Source organism: Branchiostoma floridae, chromosome 1 (assembly GCF_000003815.2).
Source record: "Branchiostoma floridae strain S238N-H82 chromosome 1, Bfl_VNyyK, whole genome shotgun sequence".
Lineage (NCBI taxonomy): Eukaryota > Metazoa > Chordata > Leptocardii > Amphioxiformes > Branchiostomatidae > Branchiostoma > Branchiostoma floridae.
The window spans coordinates 34,779,018-34,800,502 of NC_049979.1; the positions used below are offsets into that span (position 1 = coordinate 34,779,018).

Genomic DNA, 21,485 nt, shown 5'->3' on the forward strand with positions numbered 1-21,485 from the left:
TTCATTTGACGTCATCTGCGCCACGCGGTTTGCAGTGTACAATTGTATGCCTGTAAAGGACACTAACTAAAGGTACCATTCACTCACTCAGAATATGCAATAATTGCTTATTTCAGTTACCTACCAATATGGACACTAGGGGATCCGAATTATACGACTGAATGAAAAGGCCGTTTAAAGAATGTTCTGTCACCCTGTTTTCAGTTACCATTCTTACTTCCAGTCCACGTCCTTCAGGCAAAAGGATTATTGTACGGATTGCCAAATCAGTAGATTTGAGGTTTCAGTAGACTAAGTACATGTAGGCTTGAGGGGTAGTTTTTTTAGCGGGGACTGTTTTGGGAGAAGGCAAATGCTGTGCTTTGTTTATGATTGAGGACATACATTAGGTAAAGTTACAGTTTTCATTTCACCCCTTATTTTGCAAAGTCATCCCCCCTTTGCAAAGTCCTAGCTATAGGTGCCACAAATTACCAGTACAGGGTCATACAAATGTAGAAGGGTTGATACATGTATGTACGGAAGATAGGAACAGTTGATGCAAATTAAGACCTAGTTTGCAATTTATGTAAGTGTTAGAGAATATAAGGCCCTAGTGGAAAAATGAAGAAATTTAACTCTTCTGGCATTTGGAAGTTACACCAAAGTTATCTTACACCAAAACCAACACGGTTCGAAGTCTACGTGCCTAATTGCTGTAAACAGTCACCCTCACATGCACAGTAATGTGTTTGTAGAAACTTGAGCATGACGTCGTCTTTCAAAGCGGTTCACCCGATCCTTTGGTACCCTACTCCGTATCCTTTCTTCTCCGTAACCCGAACTCCAACACAAGCGTCCTACGTCATGGCTGGAGAGATACAGAAGGGGAGTCTGAAGAAAGGGATGAAAGTGATACCTGTGCTGCGCTAGGGAAACAAACAGGAAACGTATCAATGCCATTTTTCAAGGTAAGTCCAAGTTTATAGTGCGCAAACTGTGGTTGCTATCGAAAAGTCCACGAAACTTCTGTTCGCTGACATCGTCCACTGGTTTAGGAGTGTTCTGGAAGACACCTGGTTTTTCACAACACCTGGTATCATAGCACACTCAGGTATTGTGTAAATGTTGCTCAGGTAATCCTTATACATGTATTTAATGTCCTTGCATACTTGATAACAGCATTTTGTTGTTGTACTGACAGAGTGTAGTGAAAAAGGTGAGAGTTACTTGACTCAATGACTGTAAGAGAACTCATGAGAGAACTTTCTTCTGTACTTAGCACTCCAGAGGTAAAACTGTACTAGAAGGCAGACTTGCTAGCTACATTTTTAACCTTCATCCTACATGTACTAAGCTGGGCATTTAACACCATGTTTGTAATACAGTAACTACAGGTACTGGTTGTGGGTTAAGCTGCATTTAGCTCAAGTTATGTAGATTTCCATGTGGAAAATAGACTGATCTTTACTACAACTTTTGATTGTTTCCATGGTAGAGAGGCTCTGTCAACAGCTCCTTGATAGTACCATGTTCTGCGATTGTGATTTGAGTGACATCTTGTTTTGCCTGGGTTGTATGGTAACACTGTAAAAGCTCTGCGGGTCACATAACAGGTTTGATCGATGATCTACATTCATGTATAGGTGTAAGGTAAGTAGACACAGGCTATGGATGGTTGGTGTTTTTCTCAGTTATTAGGTAGAGAATTTGTACATATAGGTGTGGCATAACGTTTTATTGTTATAGGGGCTACCCAGATAAACATATTGAGACATAAGTTTATCATGTAATAAACTATACTATCTCAAGTAGTTACTGTATAGCTGTTTGCCCCTCTCATAAACACCTTATTGTGTAAGCAAGCTCCCAGTATGACTGTTAGCGTTACATTCACATCTTTCTTGGAATACTTGGTGCTCAAACATTAACAACATCCTCTTTTTCTCTTGAACTGTCAGTGACAGCTGCCAATTGCCTTGACCAACCGTACACCAAAAAACAAAGATGAGTTCAAACAAGGACAGGCACCCCAGCCACCATCCTATCATGGAGAAGGACAAGGAAACTGTCTACAAACTCAAGGAGAGAAATGACCTTGAAGTGAGGAAGCAGAAGAAGGAGTTAGACCAGTTCGAGACGGCCCGCAACATCAAACTTAAGGGGTATGCCAAGGAAGAAAAGCAGCTTCAGAAGAGGCTGCTTGAGTTCAACACCAGGATTAGCTCCTTGGCTCAACTTGAGAGCGAGTCTTCAGAAGAAGGGTCTCCTCTTGTGGTGCGAAAGTGCAAGGGAGACCAGGATACCCCCAAGGGAAGAGAAACCCTCAGCCCCCGCCCCGTCAAGGAGAAGCCAAGACTGAAAATCACCTTGCAGGACCTTAAAGGGAAGAAATCGACACGTGAAGACAGCCGCGGCATGTCTCCAAGATCTATTACAGGGAGTAAGGCGTCACCCCCTCATCAGTTGTCTCCCATCCTGGGTCGTCAGCAGGCGACAAACCGTAATCTCGATGTCATCAGGGCGGAGATAGCCACCTCAAACCACTATCTGATCAGCACTCCCCCTGCTGTACGTAGGCGATTGATGGCTTTAGCCGAAAAGTCCAATACGTCAACGGGTAAATCCGAAACAAAGAAGTCCAAACGTGTTGCACAGAAATCTTCAGTACGACATTCCGGATCCCCTTCCTCCAGTAACGAGAATCTGGATAGGTCGGAAACCAGGAAGGTCCAACAGCGGCCAGTGCCAGCCTCCCCAGAGCTGGGTGGAAGCCTCCCCGACATAACGAGACAACCGAAATCAACACCACAACCAATCAGAGCATCACACGAATCAGTGCAGCAGAAAAGTCTTACGTCGAGTCAAGAGAAGATTGAGTTAGCGGACATAAAACAGGAGGCGGCCCGTCCTCCGTCGACTGATGGAAGGAAGGACACTGCCGCCCGGGTGGAGGAGTGGCTCAGCAAAGTCAACATCACCAGCAAGTCTGCATCCTTGGGAGACATCGCTTCAGGGGAGAAGAGCTTTCCAGAGAAAAGTAAGATAGCTAGATGCACAGACCCTCCTTTGTAGTGCTCTTGAAGGCATTGTGAACAATGAATCCTATGGGTAAATGTCTTTTGAAAATATTCATCTTCCCAACCAGTTGGTTCTTACCTGCTTATGTTTCGATGCCTGTCAGACATTTTCCTCGGAGCCTCTAACTTAAGATGTCTGATAGGCATTGAAAGGGAAGTTGAGGTAAGAACCGAGTAGGTGTGAAATGAATTCTCAAATATCCTAATAGATCATCACCCAACCTGATGAAGTTATTTTTGGAAGTATTTAGCAGATTTTTGACTTTGGTTAAATAGCTTTCAGAAAAATCACAAAATTCTGAAAAAATTAATGTAAAATTAATGTTTTTAAGTTGTAACACTGAGCTATTTTGTTTCCTATTACAATTCTAACATGGGAATTGGAGGAGGTACTTTTAGTTTTTGGGCACAATTTTGCATTTTTAAGTGACACTGTGTGATCAAATAAACCTATTCATCTCCTGTCTCAGACCTGGAGCCTCCAAAGACAGCAGGAGCTGGCCTACAGCACAAGCACATTCAGCCTGAAGTCCTGTCAGCGTCTTTCGACAATCTCGTCACTGCTTCGAAGGAAGACGAATCTGGCCCTGAGTGGTTGGGCGAGGAAACAGACTTCGACCCTCAAGGCGTGTACTCCCCGGGAGTTCCAGCGGAGGGCGGACGGGCGCGCTTCTTCATCCATCCGTCCACGTGCGACGAAATGAAGCCTAGTAATGTCGTGGACAGGATCGAGTCTACTACGGGAAAGTCGGGAATCAAGTCCTGGCTAGGGATGAGCGATGACAACAAAGCTAAAGTGTCGCCACTAGCAAAAGATGACAAGAAGACTGCTGGTGCAAAAAGTAGGATGACACCACCTGATTGGACCATGTAATTTGATGAACCCAATCAAATATTCACAGCAGGCACATACAAATGTCTAGTACAAGAATTGCCTGTAAACCTCAGTCTGTGTAATGCAAACAATATTGTCGGGGGCTGTAACTTGCGCTCCTCTTCGCTGGGTGCGTGAGTTAATCAGGCCAACGAAGGACGATGAGAAAATTCAGCTTGATATAGGATATGAAATGAGTCCAAAGCTGGATGCTAAAGTGTCACCCAATGACAATGTTTGCTTTGCATAAATGTGTGACACACCAGTTTACACATTAGTACAAGCTGCATAAGATGGAACTTAAAGCTTTGATTAAGGACCTGTATTCATATTGAAAACTGTGGCTATCCTCAAACACAACCAACCTGTAAATTTGACCTCATGTGTTAAAAGATTTGTTTTTGCTATGATCCCAGTGCATGTCTAGCTTGATAATATACTACACAGTTAATGTACATGTACACGTACATTAGACATGTGTTTGGCGACCTTCTAGCCTTTTTCTGAGAATGATGGTAACGTAACATAGATGTAAAAATGTAACTGGCGAAAAATATATGCTGTAACCTAAATCGTGAAAACACCAAGGGGTTCGGGCTGTGTATAAATTGCTGGCTCATAATGTAGTTTAGCAGTTTTACTTTCTATTAAAACTATATATATAATGTCCCGATGTACATTGTTGAATGTTTGCATCATTTTCTATTATCATAATCACACATTATAGAAGGATAGATAAGTCTGAATAAGAAGCGATGAGAAACAAGACTACTAAATGGTCCTTTATTATTAAACTGTACAAATGCTAAGTCTTAATCCTAATGGTACCTACAGTGTGGGGTATCATACACAGTTGAAATATATGTGAATAAAATATTATACAAAACTTTTCCAAATAACCTCACGTTAGTAATATTAAAACGAGAATGTCAAGAGGAATTGACTACACATGTATTCGCTTGTCATACGGAAAGGCAAGTTCATGAATCCAGATGGTGTCTTCTTGAACATTTTTCCTGCCTTAGCTCACAAGTCCTATAAGAAGGGAAAAAAGACATTTTTATCATGAGGGTAAAACCTACAAAAGGGAGCATGGAAGTACAACATCTACATGGTACAAACACTACTGGTAATGAGAAGTGTTATAAACTCATTCGCATATGCGGGAAGTTTTCCTGCTCCTATAGTCATAAACTTAAGACAATTTTTGTATTCTGATAATGTACTATAAAAGAACGGGCAGTAACGATAATCCTTGACTGACAACAACGAGCATTAGCATTAGATTTTCTGCGCTTAAAAAGGCCTTATTTTTTTCTCAACTTTGTCAATTAACAAAATGGAATTGCAAGACATCAACTTCATCTAGTTCAAAAACACCTTGTTGAGGTTAAGTTGTTTTATCAGACCTATCTGCCTTTTATAGTATATGTCACCATACAAGTACAGAAATACTCACCAAGATAGTCATCCATAAGGGAGCCTATGGCAAACTGAGGGACAGAAAATACTTTATCATCAGAAACTCATGTTAAGGTCAAACGTAACAAAGATCATCATATCCAATTATTTGTTTATTATAATACAAATAAGTACAATTATTAATATTATAGCTTTCAAAACACTTGATGCCATAAGAATATAGCTAAAACGTGACATATCTTAGAATACAAAAACAGGTATGATGATAATGATGTCTTGGGTTTGACTTTGAAAATTATTTCACTAAAATGAATACATATACATGTGTGGTGCCACTTACGATGTCATTGGCATCAATTCTTGTGCCGACAATCTTGATTCTGATCTCATCGTCTTGTTGGATCACAACATCCTATGGAGAAACAGACACTGAATATCAATCTTCAAAACAATCCAGAAAACATTAAGAAATACATGTATGATACGTATAAATGTCAGATATGCTCAGAACAATATATGACAAGCTAGGTCTCTTGAACCATAGGTAGATTGAAGAATAACTGACTCTAAGTAAGATAATGGAAGCACACACATCTGCAAGGTCATGCTACAGAATGAGTGATTGCGACAAAACTTATGTCACTTTTTAACTGCCTTGTAAATGGATGCCAAGAAGATCTCAGCTTTGTGACCTGCCTTGCTTTGCAAGTAATTTATGCTTTTGACTTATGCTGTATGATATGTCATTCAAAATAGTTTGTTCTTTTTCTATGAATGACATAAATAAGACAGGATAAATGGTACTGACCTCATCTGCAGTCTTGTAACAGGGTGGGTTAGAGTTGGGGTCAAACTCCATGTCGGATGGGATGGACTGGAAGTGACAACAACATATCATTACAATGTATATCATATTCATAATCATAGCATTAGGCTTGCACATTACAACATCTGTCTAAACTCCCATAACAGATAAAGGAACAGCATAGAACAAAGGGATAGAAGATCTACAACAAATACTGAATCACTGTCATTTTGCTTCAGAATTACACAGGCAGAGCCTTACAGTAGGCTTTTAACACTTAAAATCACAACAATAAAACAATAACTCCAAGATGTTGCACAAGTGTGCTTGCCATTGAGTTGACAGTTTATTTTTTTATCATGCATAAAGTGTTCAACAAGAAAGTACAAAACATAGGAAAATCAATAGTAATACTTACATGCCTGGATACAAAACACGACATGGGCCCGACTTCTGTAAATAGTCCCACCTTCACATAACAAAGAGAAAAACAAAATCATGATGAGAAGCAGGCACTGACAATATTTGTACACAGGGCCTTGAAATGGGAATAGGTGCACTGGTGAACCTAACCTAAAAATTTAGGTGCACAGGTAGCATCTTGTAGCCTGAGTACCTTCCTCCGTAGTGGCCGCTGGCTCAATCGTTTTTAACAAGTGAAAGTATTGAGCCAGCGGTCACTACGGAGAATGGTACTCAGGCTAAACATCCTGGGTGCACAACATGAAACAAAGTAGAATGTCAGCAGAAACGAATCAGTACACACATTACTTCCTCTCTTAAGGACTTGAATCTAAAATTGTATTTCAGACTTTAATATTCCACCTATGAGATTATGTTGACTGTGTTTTATTCTTTAACACTCAAATGTCAAGAAGATGTTGTATACTAGTGTATGTTATGATGGTACCTTTGCTACATAAACCTACACAAATATCTAGGTGCAACAGTGCACCCACAGTCAAAAATTAGGTGCACAGCTCTAATTATGGAAAGACAAAAGTACATACCATTATGCACCAAGTATTACTAAGTTAGTCTGGTTAGTAATACTAACCCTGGGGCAACATCAGACTAGTGTTTGTAGTATTGCACATTGTACATAGCAAAAGGGAAAGAGGAAATGTGAGGTTACCTTGTTAACTTGGGTGACTACAGCATCCACCACTTCTCCCTTGAACGGTCTGAAGACAATGGCCTTGTACTTGACCGGGTACAGCACAAAGCCACGCCCTGGCTGGATGGCACCCACACCTATGTTATCAATCGTCGTCACTGCTATGACAAAGCCATACCTGAAATTCAAGGAAACAGTAAGGTAAGGTGAACAGAAGGTAAGGGCACCCTATCATTTGTGAGGCCGTAGGGGTATGTAGTGGGTTGTTATCTACTGTATCTAAGGCATGGTATAGGAATCCACCTCCCATCCCTCTCCTTCCAGATTCTTTTACCTCCCCAACTTAAGTCAGATACATGTACCATTTCACAACTGGGAAATGAAAAGTGTCTTTCCCAAAGGACACAATGTCTAGCAAGGAACTCCAGTAATCGTAATGACCTTTCAATCTCATGTTTTGGCACTTCCATGCCACTATCACTAGTATCAGAGAGAACTGTTCAACAGTATATGTAAGTCAAGTTTCAAGTTCAACAGTTGTCAAGAAAACTGAAACTTCAAAGTGAAACATGGCAAATTACAAGTAGGTTTCTATGAGCATCTGAGTGTATACCCCCAGATACAGCATTCAAAGGAGAATGACGTTTTGTTTTTTTGATTTTCATAATTCTATTACCTCTTTGGGAAAGCGAAAGGAAAACAGAAATCGTATACATACTATGATAGTGTAATAGGTTTTCCGAAAGATACATTTTTCCTGTGCATTTGAATATTTGCTTGAGATATACTTAGTAATCCATTTAGCTCTCAAGCTTTAGTTCAGTAACTGAACTACCTTAATGTACTCAAAGAAGCCCCTGGGCCTGGGTCATTCAGTTTTACTTACTTTCCAGTGCAGGTTCCCTCCACCTCTGTGAACAGCTTCTGTTTGACGGTGTTGAGGAGGTTCGGACCAAAATATCGGGGATGGAGCAGGATCTCATGTTCCAAGGAGATCTGAAAGTAGATGTTGAATCAACATTGTGGTGATGTATTGACTTGGGATTCCCACAGTCAAAAAGGCTAACATGAAAATAAAACATTTTTTTAGAACCAAATATGAGGTAGGAATTTATATCAATTACAGTAATTCTCTACTCTTGTGTATGGAAATCTGCTATTATTGCCAAGGAGGTTTCAGTGGTGAGTGTTTGATTTAATTTTTTAATGGTTAAAACATACTGGATTAAGTTACATAGAGAAAAGCAAGTGTTCAGGATATTTTTTATTTTTTTTTGTACCAGAGGGGACCAAATGCAAAAAATTTATTTTTATTGATGCCAAATAAATAATTAACTCTAAAATGATTTCTAAATTCTATTTGGTTTCATCGAAACGCAGAAAAGCTGAACATAATTGATCACCCCCATCCCAAATAAAATAATAACTAAATCAATATCTATGACAATAATATCAGGTACGGTCATCCCAAGGAGGTTTTATCAAGATAAAACCTCGTTGCTCATCCATAGACTGATAGAGAGTTGGGGAGGGGGGCACAAAAAGACTCAGTGTGGCACACACACGTCAGACAAACGAGCTGATAAAAACTGTACTGAAATATTATGACCAAAACTAACACAACCAGTACCTTCCTTGGCACAAAAACTATCTGACGAAACTAAACAACTTGTCCAAACGATGATAATTAAGACCACTTACGTGATAAAACATTGTGTACAAATTCTTCTTTCTTGGTTTGCCTGCTGCCAAGCCACATGTGACCTGACCCGGAACCGGATGTGCAAAACGGATCAAACCACACTGGAAAAGGGGTGAACGGCAAGAGACAACTCATCAGTTCGAGAAGGTAAACTTCTTCAAATTACAACAAATTTATCACATTTTACTCGTGTAAACCTAAACTTTAGCTTCTGGGAACGTGGTTGGATTAAGAAGAAGCAAGACTTAGTGTAACTTACAGGACATGCGCCAAATTATTATAGGCCGGGATTATTATAATTTTAAGAAGTTGTACTTTGTAATTTTGGTGCCTCTTTCCCGCGAATTTCGAAACTCAGCTTCAATAATTTCACTTCTTCATATTTAGAGATATGGAAAGATTGTGAAAATCAGGATGTCATTGATTTTACAGATTTTCGGAGTTTCAAAGAGGTTGCTTTTTAGAAGAACAAGGTTGTTGTTTTGATGACAGGTTTCTGACACTGTGTTGTTATTTTTGATCAAAACAAAAACAAAGTTTCTGTATCAGAAATCTGGTCTCGTAGCTTCTTGTATGTTGTATGTAGTAATGTACGATACGACAGATTGTCTATGTCTACTGACAGGCGATCTAGACATGGACAAGATGTTCTGATGTTCTGCCTTACCATATAATAATGTCACAAGTATGGACTTTGACCATCTGATGAGGAACATTTGGTCAGTGTTAGAACCTGGATGGAAAAATCACTAAATGTAGGTGTCACCAACATTTCCAGGCATGCTATCCATTATATACCATAATTTGTAAAAGTAATTTTGTCTCTTCTGTGAATACTCTTGATTTCCAATGAAGAAACACCAGAAATCTAATGCAAATATTGCTTCATAATCTGCAAGAAAGAAGTGTTTCAATTGCTCTGCAGCATGGTGTTAATCTTTAACATTACCCCTATGAAATATTAATGGAGGTTATATTTTCACTAGCGTTTGTGCATGTGTGTTTGCCCATCTGTCAACAAGATGATAACTCAAGAATGGCTGGATGGATTGTTTTCGTACTTGGTGACGAACAAGTTGGAAATGATTAGATTTGGGGCCCCCTCTAGCGGCTTCCCTTGGTACTGCAGCCGATATTCTATCATTCTACTGTTTTTTTAAATCTCTTCTCCCAAACATGATATGGTCTTGATGTTTGGGTGGCAGCTTGCTTTCGATGAAAAAGAAAAAAAAGAAGACGGTTTTGTACCTGTGCAATATACCGCTACTCACCCATACTAAGTTAGTAGGGTTTTCTATGTTAGTAGCTGGTAAAAGCTCCTTGTGAATACATTGTTAATCAGTAATAAGGCATTGTTGACTCAGAGAGAACACCTATAGAACTTAGATATGCCACCATGTACATGTAATACTAATCGTCGGTTGGCAGAAGTGAAAGCTGACAATGTGAGTTAGTCACGCTAGCTGAAGGCCCTCAGGCACAATACTGTAAATTTTGAAATATTCACGATGGTTTCATATTCATGTAGTTTTTTCGCGGTGACCAGTTGCTGCAAAGTAATCATACTGCAATCGTAACGTTGAAATTTCTTAAAATAAAACACAGCAAGCCAAATGGCCCCTTATATTCCCTTATAGCTTGAAGTTGCATTCCAACTTACAGTACATGTGTGTACTTAATTACATGTACATCTGGCTATTGCAATTGTATTGTTGGCAGTTGTAAAAATAATAAAAACATAACAAATTTACTTACAATGACACTCTTTTTTTTCACTTGATATTAAATCATTGAAAAATTGTAAATATTTTTAATGCATTTTGTTAGCTTAAAGATGACCATGTGGTATTGTGTTTGCTCAATGGTTACTCACAGAATCCAGAGGTTCAGGGTTTGAATCCCCTAACATACTTCCTTGATGTTGTGCCCTTGGGAAAAGCACTTAACACGACTTACTTCACCCAGGTGTAAAAATGGGTCACCTGACTTGGTTGGGGAGGTAAATGGCTGTGTAGGTTGAAGGTCAGATATAGTGGGTTTGGCTCCGCCTTCCAATACCTAGACAATGTGGACAACAATGTTAACCCACCACCCCTACGGCTATGGGACTACTGTAAATGCAGAAACTTTTGCGATGGTTTAATGTTCGGTTTTGGCGGTGGTCGCTTCACCGCGAACTTAAAACCACCGCGAACATTTTTCCATCATGGCAGTAAGAGATATACAGGGCATGCATACTTGTATGGTGCTTATGTAACCGCGAAATTAAAACCACCGCGAAAAGTCCCTTTTCTCGCTACCGCGAAATTAAATCCTACGAACTTATTTACAGTACCTTTATCTGTACCCTTTTTACCTATACTGTATGTATCGACTAATTTAATAAAAGTAACATACAAGTTGTATTTTAATCATACTAATAGCTAGTACTGATCCTTATTATCATACAATAATTATGGGTTTTATGGTATGACATGGCATGTATTGTCACATGATTTATTCATGTCCCAAGGGTAGTGAAATTGTTGTGTCTCATTCCATTGTGGGTGGGACATGAGGTTAGTGAGAACCATGGCCAGGCACAGACACCACCAGAATACTCAGCAGGTATATATGGATAGACTGGTGGTGTTACTGTTGGTGTTAAACAACTCCAACAGATCTATGGTATATTAGTACTGTAGTTTACAAAGCACTGTACCAGGGGGACTTATTGTGTATCTATACAGTTATTATCTAGGTCTATGTTATTGCACAAATTTATACAAATTCTACTAAAGAAAATGACAACTTATAAGTTGCTTTCAGAAACCATGCAATGTTAGCTTATTGATAGAATTCATTATGTTTCTTGTAAAATTTTGTTATTGTTATTGGATGGGCCAACTACTCTCACTTTGCAGCCAGGGGCTGAATTGTGAGGAGCTTACAATAGGTGGGGCTACATTGTAAATTGCAAGGGTTTTGGAGCAGCTGCCAATGGACACTAACTCAGGTGACCTCAACATGACAGCAATTGCCCCGACATGACAGCAATTGCTTGAGTTGTGGCTCTCCTCAAACACGGTACTACATGTGTAGTACCTCCATTTAATGTCCTATCCGAGGGATGGCCCTAACGGCCTAACCTAAAGCAGGTTTCACCTTAGTAGTGAAGTGAAGAAAGTCGTGTAAAGTGCCTCTCCCAAGGGCACAAGGTCGGTATCGGTGGCACGTCAACAGATTCAAATTGCAAACTCATAAGGTTACTAAGTATACAATGTAAGTTCTATTTCCCTGTCTTACTTGACTGTACTGAGATGATTTTTCTGATCTTTACAGCCCCTTCATCGAGGAAGGAACAGCACAAAGAAACCTGTAGTTATGGAGGAAGACAAGAGAGTTACGGAGACCACACCTCTCAACAACAGCGATGACTACCACATTGGTACGAGGACCAAGACGGTCCCCTTCTACAGGAACCCTGCTACATGCCTGGTCACGCTAGGCCTTCTCGCAGGGGCGGTTATGTTTGTGTCCGCGGTGGCCTTGTTTTGGAGACGCAACACCGCACCAGACCAGCCTATCTGCCATGACCCCTGCAAGTATGTCACTGATACAATGAATTTCAAGGTGTTTTAATTGCATTTCACAGAATTACATATAGTGAAAAGAAGCAAAATTTACTGCATAACAAGAATAGTGGGGATACTGGCGTGTTGTGGAGTTGTCAGAAGAAGAAAAGAGAAAAAAAATCCTCAATATTTTTAAAAAAATCAGCCGAATTATCCTGCAAATATTTTTGTTGTATCCAGCATCATATTAATATACCGTATTACGACTGTCAATTTCTTAATTGCTACAATGTACAATGCAGTATGACATACACTGTGTATGTTTGATGTTGAAAGTTGTATGTAGGAATCATCATAGTTAAACATTAGAAAGTTTTGTACCATTCAGTCAAGTATAACCTGTAGAACATTTAGTTTTATGTGATACAAGTTAGGGCTACTTGTATGTGTACTGTAAACTATTTTGATTCAGAGGTATTGAAAAATTCCTTTTCTCCAGACTTACCCTCGTAGAAAGCATCCCTCTGAACCTGACATACGCGGAAGGCTCGCCCGCCCACCCGTCCATCTTCGGTGCCTGGATGCAGCTCGTACAGAAGGCACAACATTCCATAGACATCGCCTCCTTTTACTGGACCCTGCAGGAGAACGATCTGCCTCATGATGAGTCAGCAAGTGAGGTGGGTATCATGTTAGTCCTGAGCAGGGCTCTATAGCCAGGGTTCGTTCAATTGACGGAAATCTGCTGCGTGTGACGGAAAAATTTTCAAACCAATCCGTAAACCTTGACGGACAAAAATCTGATAAAAGCTCCTTGGTGGAAGCTACAGGCGGCTTGGGGATGCCGTCCACGGCCGTAAAAGCCACACACTGTTTGTTTTGCTATTGTTATGATTGTTGACAATGTGTGTCGGTGGCCTTTTGCATACGATAATCTCATTAAAACCCGTTTTTCAAGGTCTCAGTTCAGTCTCCCTAACTCCTGTAATAGTGTTTTCGCGACAATGGGAATTGGTTGACGGAAAAAAATTTCGAGCTGGCTAGAGCCCTGGTCCTGAGATAAAGGATGTCATTCCTGGTTACTAGTAATAATTATCATATAGCCAGGGGACGTGGGCCAATCAGAAGGCCCCATTTCATGCTGGTTATGACGCCGTAACAGCCATGCATTAAATTTTTGATTATCACATATGTGATAAAACTTTTGAAAGTTTAAACCAATCAGGAGGACAGACAAACATGACGCTGGCCAATCAGAATGAGATATCCAGGAATCGTCCATCTACCAAGATAGGGGAATAAGTACAAGCCTCAGGAAAGCCGGCAAAGGTTTTCGGCGCTGGACAGTAACGAGCTGGACAAACTCGAGCACGGCAGGGTTGAGAAGTGCACGGAAAGGTCAACAGTTTGGGGAGTGAAGCTTTGTAGGGACAACTTTGTTGTATGAATCGACTTTTTTTATTTAAAGCCTTCAAACTGTATTTATTGAATGTACTGAATAAAGGATGTATGTATTATAAAGGAATTTGTCGCTTAAATGGGTCAGTTTGGGTAGGCTATATGATAATAGCGTTAATGACCTGCCTGTTCCTCGGTATATATGGTGTCATAACGCCTGGTCCTTTGCTATAACCACCTCATAAAACCACCTCGTTCGCTTCGCTCACTCGGTGGTTTTATTCGGTGGTTATAGCAAAGGACCAGGCGTTATGACACCATATACACCTCGGGGCGAGTCATTAACCCTTAATTATTACTCGACCGACCCTAACAAAAAACCTAGCCTTTTATACTTTTATTTATAGTGTGCTGCTGGTAAGGAACATTAAATTTTCAATCTGACATTTTTAAATGATGAAATTCAAAACACTGACCTGAGCCTGTTAACAGAGTTAAACTTTAAACAGGACTTGGTAATGTAAGAATGTGTAAGTAAACATTGTTCTTCTTTGATCATCAGTTAATTTACTTGTCCTTGTCCTACATGTATGTACCTCCGTCTATATGATGAATATCATCATGTTAAAGAGAATCAGTGGCTAATAAATTTCATTTTTACATTTTTCTAAAATGTAAGTATATGATAAGTTTGGCCAAGCTGATAATACTGATTGAGAAATGTTCCTGAAATCAGACTGCCAGTACCTTAACAGTTACTGACAGTCTCATCTCAGCACTGATAGTTTGCTATAAGAGCAGGATTTTTACAACAATCTAAGTCATATTACACTAACTTCGTTAAGTCAAGTGTGAGAAAGCCCCAAACATTAGTTCCAATTTCTACTGTAAATTGTGCTAAATCTTCTCCCTTTTTAATACTCAGGGCCAGGAATTTTACAACGAGCTCCTGCGAGTAGGTAAAGGTGGGAAAGTGAAGATCAGGATCGCCCAGGACATCCAGGAAGGAAAGGTTCAGAACGACACGGCCTTCCTCGCTAGGGTGGGGGCAGCGGAGGTCAGGTCACTGAACTTCAGCAGGTTCTACCCCTGGGGTGGGGTGCTGCACACCAAGATGATCGCTGTGGACGGGAGGCACTTCTACGTGGGGAGCGCAAACTTGGACTGGAGGTCCTTAACTCAGGTAAGGAGCTGGGAAGGTGTGCAAAGTTAAACCTGTTGACTTAACGTCTGTATTGTCCGTTTCCAGGTTTTGTGTGACTGTGTGTTTGTTAAGAGGTCTTAGCTAGTTAAGATTTGAATTAGTACAATAAGAACACATCTAATTCTAAGTAGTCCTGGTAAACTTACGTATTCATAATCATGATAATATTATGGTCCCACATTTTTCATGCAACCACTTTGTAGTGTACATGTATGTAGCTTACATGTACATGTAGATCGACAGTCCTGTAACCCTTTGACCTAAATACTTATTTGTTAGCTGTGTTATATTGTAAACCTAGTATAAGGGCTGGACATTCTAATACATGCTCAAAGGCAATTTTTAGCATAATGACAAAGATTTGATTTATTCATATTCTTACCTGTCTATGTCTTGCTTGTTTTATGCCTTTATTTGTTTGTCTTGCTGGATTCGTTTGTACTTTAAATATCTGTTTGTTTGTTTGCTTTACTAGGTGAAGGAGTTGGGAGCAGTAGTTGAGGACTGTCCCTGTCTGTGTTTGTTTATGAATCTGTTTGTTTGTTTGTTTGTTTGTTTCACTAGGTTAAAGAGTTAGGAGCAGTAGTTGAAGACTGCCCCTGTCTGGCGCAGGACGTGGGGAAGCTGTTCTCCGTGTACTGGGACCTGGGCGAGCCCGGCGCCGACCTGCCGCCCGCCTGGCCGCCTGCGTACCAGACTTACTACAACCTGCAGACACCCGTGCAGGTGGCCTTCAACGGGACGGGCACCAACACATTCTTATCTGTAGGTTCAAGTTTACAAACATTCAACCACTAGTCTGCTTCTGTGTTCTGTTCCTCAGTTCACCTGTACAAAATGTACTTAGGGCTAAAGTACAACCACAACTAGTACAAGCTAACATCCCCTTTGTATTGGAGGCTGCGACAGCTGATTGACTAAAGCGTTAACAGGTCGCTCTACAAATTTCATGGATGAAGAATGGGTCTTTTTACAACTTGTATTTTTGTTGTCTATTATGCATCTTATTCCAATATTATAAAATAGGACACACAAATTTATCCATTATGATCCCATAACCACTAGGTAGAAATCACCATCTAGTGGAAGGAGGTCATAGACTACAAACGCTCTTACTAGCTCTGTACTCAGAGCAACATGTATTATGAGCTTAGACCCCTTCTCTTAGTGTGATATCCAAACTAAAGCCTTATGTTTCAAAGCTACCGGTAACAGTTTTCTATGCACAACCGTATTTTTTACCTAAACTGACAAGTTGGTGATCATCTGTCACCTTCTGCAGGGCATTATCATATCTATACTGACTGGTACTATGTATAGTATATGCACTGCAGTAACAATGTATCACTGCTGCACTGTGAAGAATGCAGTCCCAAATTTGACTGACTGGGTGTGTATCCTCCCTCATCACAGTTCATGACTGGAGCAGATTTCCTGACCCATACAGCCTTCTTAATCCAAGGAGGGCATCATTTGTCCTCTCTTTGTTCTCCACTAACTTACCAACCAAACTATGTTCCACCCAACAGAGTTCTCCCCCAGAGTTTTGTCCCAAGGGGAGGACGTCAGACATCGATGCTATCGTCAGCGTGATCCGTTCAGCGCAGAAGTTTGTGTACGTAGCAGTGATGGACTACGCTCCAACCACTCTGTACCGTAGGGACCACAACATGTGAGTTAGTCTTATCCTCATTCTTATGTCTGGAATCCATACTTTTTAGCTTCCAATGGTCGCTACCCTGCCAATATGTGAAGTCATCCTTAAACATTTCAACTGGCCCCTTGTCATTTGGGTAGGGTTACAGACTTCAGGCTCCGGTACTTTAATTTCTGTGTTAGACCGTTGTCTTTTTCAAGTGAAGTTTAGGAGCAACTGCAATAGACTATGCATGATGACATCTTTGCAATAGATAAGTAGACATGCACATATGTTGATGACTGAGAAACTGCAATTTTTTTCACCATGCGCCCTGCAAATTCCTGTTTATCTGATTAAGGCCACAGCATGTAAATTTTATGGATGACATCAGCGCGCGCATTAATTTTCGCCTGATTCCAGAAAACAAAACAAGAATTTTGTTTCTTCTGTGGAGATGGTCAACATGACGATTAAGTACCAAAATGAGCCAATATGTTGTATTGTACTTGCCTACTGTACTTGCGAGGTACCCAGGGCTGTAGTTGTAGAAATGAAACTTATTGGATAGTTGTAAAAGTGACACCAATATGGAAGCCATGAGTGTGGTTACCAACTTTGTTGGTGATGCCAGTCTACCACACTAGTGTCACTTTTACCACACCAGTCATGTCTTGAATACATGAATGAATGCCTTGTTGGCTCTGATACCATGTTTTGTCCCTTTAATTCTTGTTACAACATTTAACACAACTTTATGGTGCCTAATTTTGAAAATGTAGCCATCTTGTTTTTTTTCACCCATCTTGTTTTTTTTTCGCCCTATCGCATTATTTTTGCAGTCTGCAGAGGATGCCATCCATAGAATTTACTTGCTGTGGCCTAAAGGGGCCAACCAAGGTGTTTTTTCTAAACCCTCATCTTGTTCTTGTGTTTTCAACGTGTTCTTTTTACAGTGTTTTTGTGCGAAATGAAGATTACATGTATTGAGATGTTGAACACACTTACAGTTACCCTTAGATACCTTGTTCACTCAATTACCTATCATTACTAGGTTGATGTCTCTTAAAATGCTTACCAAGATGTCTACAGTTTTATTTTTAATCAATGTGAGATATGAGTCTTTTCTCTAGTCAGGAAATGTTTATCTCTTTTCGCAGCTACTGGCCTGTTATTGACGATGAGCTGAGGAGAGCGGCGTTTGACCGTGGCGTGGAGGTTCGTCTGATGGCGTCCAAATGGAACCACACCAGTCCGGAGAGCTACCGCTACCTGTGGTCGCTCCAGGACTTAAACTTCACCGGGAGGTACCTCCATATAAACGTGTCTGTGGTAAGTACCAGTCCCACTTACTAAGGGTGTGGTAGATAGTAGGGATAGGTCTTAATCATCTGTGAAAACTTGTGAATGGGCGGTACTCAAAACATTGGACCATGTCTATTTTGCTACTGTAACAGAGAAATCTGTTTGGTGTGTTTTTGTTTAATGTCCTTTGCATCAGTTTGTAAAACTGCTGAAAAAAACTAAAATTGTTGCCAATTGGCTTTGTCTCCTTGGGCCTGAACCAGTGATAGGTGAGATTTTATCACCAAGGATAGTTTCCAACTCACACTTTTGGTCTGAATGTGTGATAGTTGAATGAATGAACTTTATTGCACCACATTTGTACATGGTACAATGTAAGGCAACATTAATACTAATAGATCAACTTATACAATGACACTACATATTATTATAAATGCTTAAATTACAGGGGTGTGAATATAAATGGCGAATTGACATAGTGCAACATACAACTTAGACGATTAGGTCTGCTATTGTACAATACATTCTCTCTTTTGTAGAGCATTGCATATGTATTGGCCTAAATACGTGGATATGTAGTCTGGACATGTTGACATTTCAGCACTACGGACAGATCATGTAAAGGCAGGTTAGGTCCTAATGTCTCAAATTTGTGAGTTGCCTACCGCAAGTTACAAAATTGCTCCGAAAAGAAGAAATGTTGCACATTCTTGTGTGCCTTTTATTGGTCTCAAAAGAAAATATTTTGCATCTGTATCGATGTAGCCAGTATAACTACTCAGTGTAACACACGAGCTTCGCAGGCACGTGGCCCGACAGCAGCTGGTTATATCACACTGACATACCTAACCTTTGCACATCTGATATAGTTTTGACTGTAATTAATGATTTCAGTACATCTTCCATAGACCACATTGTTTTATTCAATATCGCTATTTATGTTAGCATGAAAGTTTATCTGTGTTGGTAGAATACATTATAGAAAGAATTGCTAAACTTTCCTTCCAACACTAAAATAACATAGGGACTTACCCCTAAATTTTTGGTCAATCTCTGTCGACCTTGTTCACAGAATGACCCTTTCTATCTCCAGCAGTGACGTCAGGAAGATATCACTTTTGCAGGAGTGTCTCACAGAAAGTCTCACAGAGACAGGGGGCGACATAGACTTTCTGATATAACTGCCCCCCTCCTGCAAAAGTGGTGTCTTCCTGACGTCACTGCTGGAGATAGAAAGGGTCATTCTGTAAACAAGGTCGACGGAGATAGACCAAAAAGTCCCTATGTTATTTTAGTGTTGCAAGGAAAGTTTAGCAATTCTTTCTATAATCGCTATTTATCTTCTGTGTTGCAGAAACTTTTCGAGGTTCCCGACTATCCAGGTGTTGAACAGCAGTTCCCCTTCACTAGGGTCAACCACAACAAGTACATGGTGACCGACCAAGTAGCATACATAGGTGAGACATTTGGCAAGAGACTTTGTTCTTAATATACGTCATGCTTTAAAGGCCTGCATGGGCGTTCCGCATGTTTACGAAACTGGTGTGTTAGCGAATTACTGAATTTGGAAACATTGAAATTGATGTAAATATGTATATACTATGTAATGTTATGTGTATGTGTACCAATGTAATGTATATGTTTTAATGTATGACCCCAGGAAGAGTAGTGGATGCACAAGTGTATTCACTAATGGGTGTCATTTTAACAATAAACAATAAACAATAAACACCTGGAAATACAGTTTTCCAAAGATTCTGAAATTTCACATGTGTATTAGTACAATGCATCTACATATTTTGTATAAGTCACATGGTAGTTTTCAGTGATATATGGGGTATTGTTGTCGGCTGTGTGTTTGTTTGTTTTGGTACTATGTGTCCACAGTCATGGTGCAACTGGACATTGGTGGAATGGAAATTTTCTTGTCCTTGGTCGAGAGTGGCATAGTATAACATTAGGCAGGAAAAGGCATTGGACAGAATTAGCGAGAAGTTCACAACAATGACTAAACCATAGCCTGCTTTAATCACGCTTCTGTCTGGCCCACCCAACACTGCCAGCCCCTTGAGGGGCCTGAGTTACAGCCCTGGACAGCGGAGTTTGTGTTACACTGACTAACTGGAGATCCAGCAAAAGGTGTGAGATCTTCGTTTTCTGGTCATATCTGAACTGGTTCTTTGTTTACCAGGCACGTCCAACTGGTCAGCGGATTACTTCATCAACACCGGCGGTGTGGGACTGGTCATCAACCAGACGTCTGGTCAGTTTGGAAAGAGTAACGTACAAGAACAGCTGAGAGCGGTGTTCGAGAGAGACTGGGACTCCCCATACGCACACACCCTGTATGACTACTCCCAGCAGAGATGAAGGAAAGCATGACTTGTACTGCTTATTTGGGCCATCTTCTATTTATTTTGGCCAAACCAAATTTATTTCTGGCTTCTCGAATTTTTCAGAAAAAAATTGGACTGGTCGGAAAAAAATAAAAATTAAAGATTTTTTAAAAAAAGATCTGGGGTGAAAATATACGGCTTAAATAACACAAAGAAACAACAGTCTGGGGAGTTGATGGCACGTTTTATGCAATGAATTTGTTGATAATGTTCTAAATAAAAAGGCATTGTTTTTAGACTGGAATTATGTGTATGTGGCTCTGAATTGCAATATTTACAGGTTTGTGAGCAAAATATATTGTTTTTTCACAGGACTTCTTTTTTTAAAAATGAAAAACAATGTACAGGCGAATCCGAGAAGCAACAAATAAAATTTGGTGTGGCCTTATGCCAAATAGCAGTTACTCATGACAAGTAACTGGATAATGGTTTTAAATCAGGAAGATGGTGACACTGACAAACGATCCAATGCTGTCTAAAACTTCTGACCATTTCCAAAATCACATCGAGTAGCTGCAGCTGTTTGGCGTATCTTATTACCTGGATGTCTGGCCTTCATAGCTGTATTACTTGAGCCTTTTTGATCACTTTTGATAGTAAAGACTGTTACAGTTATTGTACCACTAGCTACAGGCTAAACAAAAACATCACCACTAGCTATAGCTTAGTTAATTGAATGCCTCTTATGTTTTTAGATGATTTTAAAGAAAGAATTTAAAGAAAGAATTGTTGCAATATGATGGTGATACAGTTATTATGCTGTTCAGATTTTGGACTTGTGTATCCTATATGATTGTGGTTTTCAAAGAAGCTGTACCACTGACTTATTGTATAAAAGATGTATTTTAATTTTGAATGTTTGATACCCGCAATGTTTTTAAACATTTTGTTTGCTATTGTTGTGATTATGAAAATGAATCTTGCTTTATTGTTGAAATTATAAAATGTGTACAAATGGGACACTGAGTCTGGTGTTTTTTTTCTAATTACAGAGTCTGTTCAATTACAATGTA

The 21,485-nt window shown here is 39.9% G+C and overlaps 3 protein-coding genes across 4 annotated transcripts; 2 read left to right on the forward strand and 1 right to left on the reverse strand.

Annotated features, from left to right (window-relative positions):
* The first annotated feature begins 590 nt into the window (after positions 1-590).
* Positions 591-4,607, forward strand: LOC118425383. Of its 2 annotated transcripts, none has more exons than XM_035834194.1 (3): positions 591-1,093; positions 1,941-3,019; positions 3,530-4,607. In XM_035834194.1, exons 2-3 carry the CDS (start codon positions 1,987-1,989, stop codon positions 3,931-3,933), a joined length of 1,437 nt encoding a protein of 478 aa, XP_035690087.1. In that variant the 5' UTR covers positions 591-1,093; positions 1,941-1,986; the 3' UTR covers positions 3,934-4,607. The 2 variants fall into 2 exon arrangements, with proteins under 2 accessions (XP_035690087.1, XP_035690094.1); XM_035834201.1 differs by having other exon boundaries at positions 591-950.
* Positions 4,608-4,703: 96 nt separating this feature from the next.
* Positions 4,704-9,123, reverse strand: LOC118425399 (DNA-directed RNA polymerase II subunit RPB7). The gene is made up of 8 exons (XM_035834211.1): positions 8,979-9,123; positions 8,164-8,273; positions 7,296-7,455; positions 6,579-6,629; positions 6,164-6,229; positions 5,696-5,767; positions 5,393-5,426; positions 4,704-4,968 (listed from the first exon to the last, which is right to left on the reverse strand). The coding sequence occupies exons 1-8, from the start codon at positions 8,988-8,990 to the stop codon at positions 4,955-4,957; spliced, it is 519 nt and encodes a 172-aa protein (XP_035690104.1). The 5' UTR covers positions 8,991-9,123; the 3' UTR covers positions 4,704-4,954.
* A 2,400-nt stretch (positions 9,124-11,523) lies between these two features.
* On the forward strand, positions 11,524-20,482 carry LOC118429852 (5'-3' exonuclease PLD3-like). Its single transcript, XM_035840479.1, has 9 exons — positions 11,524-11,586; positions 12,301-12,563; positions 13,033-13,213; positions 14,857-15,114; positions 15,700-15,900; positions 16,665-16,807; positions 17,932-18,103; positions 19,431-19,533; positions 20,268-20,482. The coding sequence occupies exons 1-9, from the start codon at positions 11,533-11,535 to the stop codon at positions 20,444-20,446; spliced, it is 1,554 nt and encodes a 517-aa protein (XP_035696372.1). The 5' UTR covers positions 11,524-11,532; the 3' UTR covers positions 20,447-20,482.
* Positions 20,483-21,485: the final 1,003 nt, after the last annotated feature.